At 44.5% G+C, this 10,283-nt stretch overlaps 1 protein-coding gene across 1 annotated transcript; it reads right to left on the minus strand.

Moving 5' to 3' along the window:
* Positions 1–2,024: 2,024 nt before the first annotated feature.
* On the minus strand, positions 2,025–9,739 carry LOC143956337 (uncharacterized). The gene is made up of 5 exons (XM_077466552.1): positions 9,305–9,739; positions 8,522–8,835; positions 7,836–8,394; positions 6,824–6,965; positions 2,025–5,189 (listed from the first exon to the last, which is right to left on the minus strand). The coding sequence occupies exons 4-5, from the start codon at positions 6,870–6,872 to the stop codon at positions 4,039–4,041; spliced, it is 1,200 nt and encodes a 399-aa protein (XP_077322678.1). The 5' UTR covers positions 6,873–6,965; positions 7,836–8,394; positions 8,522–8,835; positions 9,305–9,739; the 3' UTR covers positions 2,025–4,038.
* Positions 9,740–10,283: the final 544 nt, after the last annotated feature.

The raw sequence follows: 10,283 nt of genomic DNA on the forward strand, positions 1-10,283 counted from the left end.
CCAATTTTCCACTTGGCACAATGCAGTAAGGCAAGTACCATTCTCCTGGCAACTGCCAAACCCAGACACATCCATCAGACTGCCAGACAGAGAAGCGTGATTCATCAATCCAGAGAACACGTTTCCACTGCTCTAGAGTCCAGTGGTGGCGTGCTTTACACCACTGTATCCGACACGTTACATTGCACTTGGTGATGTCAGGCTTGGATGTAGATGCTCGGCCATTGAAACCCATTCCATGAAGCTTTCTATGCACTGTTGTTGTGCTAATCTGAAGGCAACATGAAGTTTGGAGGTCTGTAGCTATTGACTGTGCAGACAGTTGGTGACTTCTGCACACTGTGAGCTTCAGTATGCGCTGACCCCGCTCTGTCATTTTACATGCCCTACTACTTTGTGGCTGAGTTGCTGTTGTTCCCAGTTGCTTCCACTTTTTTATAATACCACTAACAGTTGACCGTGGAATATTTAAAAGCAAGGAAATTTTTTAGATGGATATGACCTGTCACAGTACCATTCTTGAATTCACTGAGCTTCTGAGAGCAACCCATTCTTTCACAACTGTTTGTAGAGGCAGTCTGCATGCCTAGGTGCTTGATTTTTATACACCTAAATCCAATGAATTGGAGGGGTGTCCCAATACTTTTGGCAATATAGTGTAAGTGCCAAAGGTAGCCATGGACTTAGATGGCTCTCACAGGATCTGGGAGTACTGGCCGTGGGCCCTGTCCTCAGTAGAGTCCTGAAATATGTGCCTAGAGAAGCGTGTCCTCTTGTTACTGTGCAGCATTTTCGAGCATTACATGCCCTAATCTCTCTCCTATATAAAAGTTCTTCAAGCAATAATTATCAAAAAGACATCCCCTAGACTGTTATTGGAGCTGGTGTGGATGGACTGGTGCTTGTGGGGATGAGCAGCCTGTGTACTATCTGGGGAGAGACAGCTATTACATGCAGCTCCGATGGGGGCAGGGCTACACCTATGTGGGATTAGTGTTTCCACCACTCCTCATTAAGCGATCACCTTTGATTTTTTTTGAAGAGACGCCCACTGATGTCCGTTGTATCTTGACTGTGCACTGGAAAGGCCCTTTTATATAAAACTTTCAGTACGGTACCTGCCTTACCCATGTATAATTTCATTGTTATTCTTTTGTCAGCACCTGGATCACATGCTGGAGGCACTGTGCCTCCCAGAGCAGAAGGTTGCAGTTCTGGTGTCCACCAACGGGTGTTATCAAGCAGCCAGCAGACCCGCTTAGCAAAAGACCGATGAGAGCTTTTCATTGGAAAATGCGACCGTGTGTATGCTCCATCGGAATTTAGCTGTCCGAATTCCCGCCAGCAAAAAGTTGATAGCATGTTCTCAATTTTCCTGATGGAAAAACTTTCTATCAGAAATTCCGATCGTGTGTATGCAATTCCGACACGCAAAAACTCATGCATGCTCAGATTCAACTACAAGATGGAAGCTATTGGCCACTGGCTATTAAACGTCCTTTTTCTAGTCCCGTCGTACTCGTTGTACGTCACCACGTTCTTGGCGGTCGGAATTTGGTGTGACCATGTGTAGGCAAGACAGTTTGAGCGGAATTCCGTCGGAATTCCGACGGGAAAACCATCAGAGCTTTTTCCGACGAGAATTCTGATCGCGTGTACGTGGCATTAGTTTAAAGTAGTAGTAATTCCGAATGGTAAGTGGTATAGAACAATAATATGCTGCCTAGACTAACCAGGGGTGGTCCAAAGAGAGCTGAGTGGAAAGAAGAGGGTGGAAAGCGCGTGAGCTTACACATGAATCAAAATTATATAGTTTATTCATAAACAAAGTAGATGAGTATAAAGAAATCGCTATGAATTCTTTTTCATTCATGTGTAAGATCACACGACTTCCACCCTCTTCTTTCCACTCAGCAGACCCCATTAATCAGTTTCCATCTAATGCTGGCTGCTGGGAGGGTATTTAGGTCCTCTTGTACCAGTGTTTTATTCCAACCCAAACACAATAAGTAGGAATCATCATCTTATTTCACTTGTATACCTTACTTTATTTATTATTATGTTTCCATTTCCTATGTAGTGCATTTTTTTTATAATGATAAAAAAGTTTAATGCAAAAACAAAATTGCTGATTATCCAAGAGTTAAAGGCTACCGCACCACACTCAAACTGCCTATGCCATTCAAAAACACTTCATTTATTCATGGAATGTTCGCCATAAGCCTTCTGTAGCAGAATTAAAGTTTCACTCGCAGTTTGGCAAATTTTCTTGCACAATTGAATGTTATTCGGCTGCTCCAGATTCCGATCACTCATTTACCACCAACAGCATGACACACACACACGTTATTTCTTTTACTACTCCGTAGTACTACTACTTACTCCTACTACTTACTATTGAAGACTGCGACCCAGGAGAGTGCAAGTTAGAACGTTAGTTCAGGGCTTACTATGCATGCACCAATGGCATGTTGCCGCAAGAGGAAATCCGTGCCAACTTAGCATGCGCCAAAGACGCCCCAGGGCGCCAACCCGCACCTGCGCAGAAAGGGCAGGAAAATGGCCAGGACGTGACATCAACCTGATAAAAAAAGGCGGGAAAATCCCTAGGAGGCGTAAAGGAAGTGACCTCAAACTTCCCTATATAAGCCTAGCCCAGACACTGCCAAATTGCTGGATTATTTTCAGTCCCCCTTGTTCCTGTGATAGTGTGTGATCTGTCTGAACCTGTTGTGACCTGGAAACCTGTTTGACTACTCTTGCTTGCCTTTGACCTCAGATTTGTACCTTAACCATTCAACTTCTTTGCCTCTTTTGTACTCAGCTGCCAGATTGGAACCGCCCCGGCTTGGATCTCAACCATTCTTCTTCTGATTAACCCTTTTATGCTTCGTTGCGCAACTGTACTTGACCTCGGCTCGGATCCCGGACTAAGGCTTGCACAGTGCTCCACAGCCTTGGCACCCCTGCCACTCGGTGTCCCCACCAAGTCTCTGTCTCCATCTCCAGAGACTTTAAAGCGGGGTTCCACCCTAAAGTGGAACCTCCGCTGATTGGAACCCTCCCCCCCTCTGGTGTCACAATTGGCACCTTTCAGGGGGGAGGGGGGTGGAGATACCTGTCAAAGACAGGTATTTACACCCACTTCCGGGCATAGACTCCCGTGGGAGTCTACGCCATTTCCTGTCCTGCCGCGCTGTCTGCTGGGACACACACGGGTCTCAGAGACAGCGCGGACAATTCCTATTGCGCTGCACGACTCGCGCATGCGCAGTAGGGAACCGGGAAGTGAAGCCAATTCGCTTCACTTCCTGATTCCCTCTCCTAAAATGGTGGCGGCAGCAGCCGAGAGCCGAGCGATCGATCGGCCTCGGCTGCCGGCATCGCTGGAACCCGGGACAGGTGAGTGTCCATTTATTAAAAGTCAGCAGCTGTAGTATTTATAGCTGCTGGCTTTTAATATTTTTTTTTGGTGGAATCCCTCTTTAAGGACCCAGGGTGCAAGGGAGGCCTCCCCACTACTTCGGTCTCACATCAGGTACGTGGGCCTCGTGACAATGTCAGAACAGGCTTGAGTGCTTGACCTTGTACTGGGGTGAGGTACACAGCTCGGGCTTATCTACTCCCTACCTTGGCGAATCTGTGGCTTCTGAGTTACAGTTTTTATTGGATATGCTTATATCTTTAGGTTCCCAAGTCTGCATACCTATTATGAGGGGCTACCACTCCATGCTGTTTTATATTTTCATAGTATGATGAATGGGCATTCCATAAAATGGGTGGCCCTGTAGCAGCCACGTTCCATCACCGAGGTCTCCAAAAAATTGAAGCCAAGAGAAGACTTGGACCATCAAACTCAACTTTTAAGTAAAAGATCACTTTTTCCAGCATGTACTCCTTTATAAATGTTTTTATCCTACAGTTGTTCTATGGACTAGTAAAAGCCATCGTACATTTGTCAAAAAAATCAGCAGGTTCGTTCTCTCTAATGTGCAATTGTGCGTCTTTCTTCTGTAGAATGTTTCCTGCACTCTGAGCTCAGCGTGGGTGCTCCTCTGTGTGTCTTCTCTGGTGTGCAGCAAGGTTTCCTTTCCGAGTGAAAGATTTCCCGCACTCTGTACATAAATAGGGACGCTCACCCGTGTGACTTCTATGGTGTTCAATAAGTTTTCCTTTCTCAGTGAAACGTTTCCCGCACTCTGTGCATGAATAGGGACGCTCTCCTGTGTGAATTCTCTGGTGTACAACAAGAGGGGTTTTCTGAGCAAAACATTTCCCACACTCTAAACAGGAAAAAGGGCGCTCACCCGTGTGCGTTCTCTGATGCAGAATAAGTTTCTCTTTTTCGATGAAAGACTTCCCGCACTCTGAACAAGAGAAAAACTGCTCACCGGTGTGAATTCTCTGGTGTAAAATAAGTTTTCCTTTATGAATAAAACTTTTCTCGCACTCCGAACAAGAGAAAGGACGCACACCCGTGTGAACACTCTGGTGTTTAACAAGCGCTCCTTTCCGAGTGAAACGTTTTCCACACTTCATACAGGAATGGGGACGCTCACCAGTGTGAGTTTTCTGGTGTTTTTGAAGGTATCCTTTGGAATTAAAACATTTTCCACAATCTGAACAGAGAAAGGGGCGTTCCCCCGTGTGCATTCTCTGGTGTTCATTAAAATCCCTTTTCTTAGTGAAACATTTCCCACACTCTGAACAATGGAAAATACGCTCACCTGTGTGAAACCTCTGGTGTTCTGTAAGTGCAGCTTTTCGAGTGAAACATTTCTCACACTCTGAACATGAATAAAGACGCTCACCCTTGTGAATTCTCTGGTGTTTAAAAAAGTTTTTTTTTTCAGTGAAACATTTCCCGCACTCTGAACATGAGAATCGATTCTTACTTCGGTGATCTCCTTCATGGGGTGAGGAAGTTTCCTCGGGATTAGAAGGATCTGTTGATGGATCTGCAGTGTGAGATCTTACATGGATATTTCCAATCATAGTATGTGATTGATGAGAAGATTCCCCCTGATCAGAGGGATCCATTGATGTCTCCGGACAGGAAGGTCTGTGATGTATATTTTGTGTATTTGGATTTCCTCCTGGAGGATCCTGTGTGATGACATTATCTTCTGAGTTATGATCAGGTAATGTAAGATGTTTATCCAAAGTATTCCTGACATCAAATCCATCTGCTGGAAATCAATAAAAACAAGTCAGTAATAAAATAATTATTACAGGTTGGTCTAGCAGTCAACAGTTTCACAGAGCTCTGGCATGAGATTGGATACAACTAACACCAAAATATGAAAATAAACCTGATAAAAGATACAAATCACCCAAAACTATGAAGCAAGGACATAACATTGATGACAGCTATGTGGGAACATGACGTTATATTTTCAGGAATGGAGATGGACCTTTCATGTGGTGTACAGTATCTCCTCATTTGTTGGGAACATGACGTTATATTGCGGAATGGAGATGGACCTTTCATATGGTGTACAGTATCTCCTCCTCATTTGTTGGGAACATGACGTTATATTGCGGAATGGAGATGGACCTTTCATATGGTGTACAGTATCTCCTCCTCATTTGTTGGGAACATGACATTATATTGGGGAATGGAGATGGACCTTTCATATGGTGTACAGTATCTCCACCTCATTTGTTGGGAACATGACATTATATTGGGGAATGGAGATGGACCTTTCATATGGTGTACAGTATCTCCTCCTCATTTGTTGGGAACATGACATTATATTGGGGAATGGAGATGGACCTTTCATATGGTGTACAGTATCTCCTCCTCATTTGTTGGGAACATGACGTTATATTGGGGAATGGAGATGGACCTTTCATATGGTGTACAGTATCTCCTCCTCATTTGTTGGGAACATGACGTTATATTGAGGAATGGAGATGGACCTTTCATATGGTGTACAGTATCTCCTCCTCATTTGTTGGGAACATGACATTATATTGGGGAATGGAGATGGACCTTTCATATGGTGTACAGTATCTCCTCCTCATTTGTTGGGAACATGACGTTATATTGAGGAATGGAGATGGACCTTTCATATGGTGTCCAGTATCTCCACCTCATTTGTTGGGGACATGACGTTATATTAAGGAATGGAGATGGACCTTTCATATGGTGTACAGTATCTCCTCCTCATTTGTTGGGAACATGACGTTATATTGAGGAATGGAGATGGACCTTTCATATGGTGTACAGTATCTCCTCCTCATTTGTTGGGAACATGACGTTATATTGAGGAATGGAGATGGACCTTTCATATGGTGTACAGTATCTCCTCCTCATTTGTTGGGAACATGACGTTATAGTGAGGAATGGAGATGGACCTTTCATATGGTATACAGTATCTCCTCCTCATTTGTTGGGAACATGACGTTATATTGAGGAATGGAGATGGACCTTTCATATGGTGTACAGTATCTCCTCCTCATTTGTTGGGAACATGACGTTATATTGAGGGATGCAGATGGACCTTTCATAAAATACAAATCTATTTAGGGTGGCGAAAAGATGGAAGGAAGGAAGCTCTAGGCTGTAAAATGACCTTGTAATACTTGTGAATAACATATAATGGACATATTCTTGTTTTCTCCTTTGGGGTCTACTGACTTTTTTTTTCTGCTTGCTCTTCTAGATGGTCTGCCATTTATAATTCATATAATTCATTCAGACTCATCTGATGTTGTGAAGATCTGATAAGTATCTAACATTTTTGCCTAAACTACAATCCTTATACTCAGAAGTAAAATGGGACTGTGACCTGGGTCTTCCACAGTGTCTGTCACTTACCTGTGTTGATAAGTGGAGAAATGTCCTTCTGTCCACTTTTCGTAATCATCCCAACCTCCTCCGTGGACGGCTGATCACCCCCCACATCCGTCCGCACTTCTTGCTCCTTAACCTCAGCATCTTTATTGATCAACTTTTCACCCTAAACCCAAAATATGGAGTGAACTCCAGGCAGATGTAAAAGACACACATCAATTCAACTCTGTAATTATTAATACAATATTAATTGTGTGCGTGTGTTTTTTTTTGTACGTATGTACCGGAATATGATATGAGACAAATACACATCTGAGGAGGCCTGCAGCAGAGCAAAATCAGATCTCCCAGCCATTTCCTCTAAGTCCAGGTAGCCAGGTACTGATACCCTGGGGGCATGACATTACACCAACCCGGACCCACGGGAGAAAAGAACAGCACCATGTCATTCAGAAAAATGTTGGAGCCAGGGGCGGACTGACAACTCAGGGGGCCCCTGGGCAATAGGAGATTATGGGGCCCCCAGGCAATCAGAGATTATGGGGCCACATAGTATACACAAACACACACACAGTATACAATCACACACACAGTAAACACAGACATGTTTCTATTGGCTGTGAAGGTACTGGAGAGGTGGGGCAGCTATAATCTCGGGATTTACATGCTGTCCCTGGTTTTACTGAGGCTGGCAACCCTGATGGGGCCCCCTAGTGGCATGGGGCCCTCGGGCAGTGCCCGAGTAGCCCAATGGTCAGTCCGCCCCTGGTTGGAGCAATATAAGCTTGAAGAATACCCATGATATCAAGTGACTATAGCCAAGATCCACAGAAGAAGGGTAGGCACAGTTGTATATGGATATTTAAAATACATCAAAAGTTGGAGGATCTCGAAAAGGGGCTGAAAACAAAGAAGTGGACTAAAGACATTAATTCAGACTGCAAATATCCCCCCAAAAAAACAATAAAATACATAGAAGAATGTCCTCCCATAGCTTAGTATACATTATTATATCTACATGCTGATTCCCACCTACCTGATGATGGTGGGGGATGGTGTGATCTTCCTGTGTGGAATCCCAGGAATACAGAGGACGGGGACATCTCTCTGGTGGGTTCCCATTACTGGATCCATCTGTAGGAAACACACACACTGACTGAATACATTGTTTCTATGTGTTTATCAGATGATGGGGGATCTAGGTGGAGCCTCCGTACTGCTCTCTCCTTTACAATAAAGTCTCCTCTTACCCGGTGATGTGAGGGGCGGCTGATTCTCCATCATGACGTCCTTGTAGAGATCCTTGTGTCCTTCTAAATACTCCCACTCCTCCATGGAGAAATAGACAGTGACATCCTGACACCTTATAGGAACCTGACACACACAATGATACAGTCACCATCCAGACACATCCCTTGTCTGTTACTGGATAATGTCCCAAAATTCCCGGCACCGCTCACCTCTCCTGTCAGCAGATCAATGATCTTCATGGTGACTTCTAGAATCTTCTTCTCATTGTTTCTATTGGGTTTCAGGGAATGAAGTGAAGGCACTATGATGGTTAGATGGTTACCAGACTTCAATGGAGGAAGATTCTGCATTGAACGAACAACAATAATGTCATGTCACACTCCCAGAATCCTCCTCACCTCTCCGGTCAGGTCCTTGTTTTATTAATAGAGATAAGAGTGATGTCATGTGACCTTCCAGAATCCTCCTCACCTCTCCGGTCAGCAGGTAGATGATCTCCAGGGTGAGGTTCAAAATCCTCTCAGTCATGTGACTCGGGTCCTCCTCCATCCTCATTGATGACATCATGTGATCCATACAAGACTCTGATCGCTGTAGACAGATAATATAGCGTCCTCGCTGATGATGATCATATGATAACTCATTCACATTCTCTGTAGACAAATCTTCCCGGTCGATGTGTTTTAAATGACAGTGATTAATTCACCACCGGTAAATTAGTTTATACATGGAGGAGGGGTGGTGTCTTTCAATAGGTTTATTTATCTGTGTGTGTTTAGTGGCATCTGTTGGGAGATAAAAGACATCACAGTGACTATGGAGGAAGAGGACGGACATGACAGGGGGGCTTACGAATCGAACGAGTAAGCCTGGGGCATGATCGAAAAACAAAGTGCGCGACCGCAGACTGGAAATAGACCGGGGCTACCTACGTGGAAGGTTGTCCTCTGTCATTCAAGAATTTTCATACCATTAATGGCATTCTCCATTTTCAAACATGGGAAGAGGAAACAAGGACAAAATCATAGGATCGTTCTTCCACTTCCGAATAGCGTGCGCTAGGCTTTACTTATTATCTTGTGTGTAACGTTTCCATTGAACAAAAAGAGCTGCAACTATCTGATCCTTTCTTCTAAGTATATCTGTGTGCACCAAAATGCCGGAGATAAAAGGATATGGAGGAAGAGGACGGACATGACGGGGGGGGGGGGGGGGGGGTTTACTGACCGTAAATATAAAATTATATCTTATTACCTCCTCTGCTGCCAGTTCCAGCAATGTCTCCTCTCTACTTCCTCCCAACTCACCTCTCACCCGCAAATTCCTGTCTGTACCTGACATCACTTCCTGTCTGCAGCTTACATCACTTCCTGTTTGTATGTACTGCGTCTGCTTGCTCGCAATCCTATGCCGTGTACACCCGACGAACTTTCCGAACGAACTGACTTGGCCACACACAATCACACCAAAGTCCGACCGTGATGACGTACGACCGGACTAGAATAAGGAAGTTCATAGCCAGTAGCCAATAGCTGCCCTAGCGTCGGTTTTCGTCCGTCGGACTAGCATACAGACGAACTGATTTTTCGACCGGACTCGAGTCTGTCGGGAAGATATGAAACATGTTCTAAATCTAAAGTCCGTCTGATTTTTCGACAGCAAAGGTCCGAGGAAGCCCAAACACAATCAAATTGTCAGACGGATTCGCTCCATCGGACCTTTGCTGTCGAAAAGTCCGGCCGTGTGTACATGGCATTACTGTCTTTTTTGTTCCACAAAATAAGACAAACACCCCCCCCCTCATTACAGTTAGGACGTTAAAGGGAGGAGGGTACCATCTGTTTTCAGTATGTAACTGCTCCAAGATATAACTGCAGTGTCCGAAAATAACCACAAGAATGTGCACAGAAAGCCCAAATATGTAAAAGAACAATTCCAGGAATAGCTATTTTAAATGCCCGTATGCACGATAAGAAAGTCATACGAAAGTTTCTGTATAAGGAATAGGGATGAGCTTCGAGTTCGAGTCGAACTCATGTTCAACTCGAACATTGCCTGTTCGCCTGTTCAGCGAACAGCGAACAATTTGGGCTGTTCGCAGCAAATTCGAAAAGCCGGAACACCCTATACAAGTCTATGGGAGAAATCTAAAGTGCTAATTTTAAAGGGTAATATGCAGGTTACTGTCCTAAAAAGTGTTTGGGGACCCGGGTCCTGCCCCAGGGAACATGGA

This window comes from Lithobates pipiens, unplaced genomic scaffold (assembly GCF_037356315.1).
Source record: "Lithobates pipiens isolate NorthernLeopardFrog02 unplaced genomic scaffold, aLitPip1_a1.2 Scaffold_35, whole genome shotgun sequence".
Lineage (NCBI taxonomy): Eukaryota > Metazoa > Chordata > Amphibia > Anura > Ranidae > Lithobates > Lithobates pipiens.

Excerpts from the sequence above, each read along its gene's own strand:
- LOC143956337 (XM_077466552.1), bottom strand. The coding sequence starts at position 6,872 with ATGATTACGAAAAGTGGACAGAAGGACATTTCTCCACTTATCAACACA. Across the intron at positions 5,190-6,823 it reads TTCTCCACTTATCAACACAG|CAGATGGATTTGATGTCAGG; the intron begins GTAAGTGACAGA and ends ATTGATTTCCAG.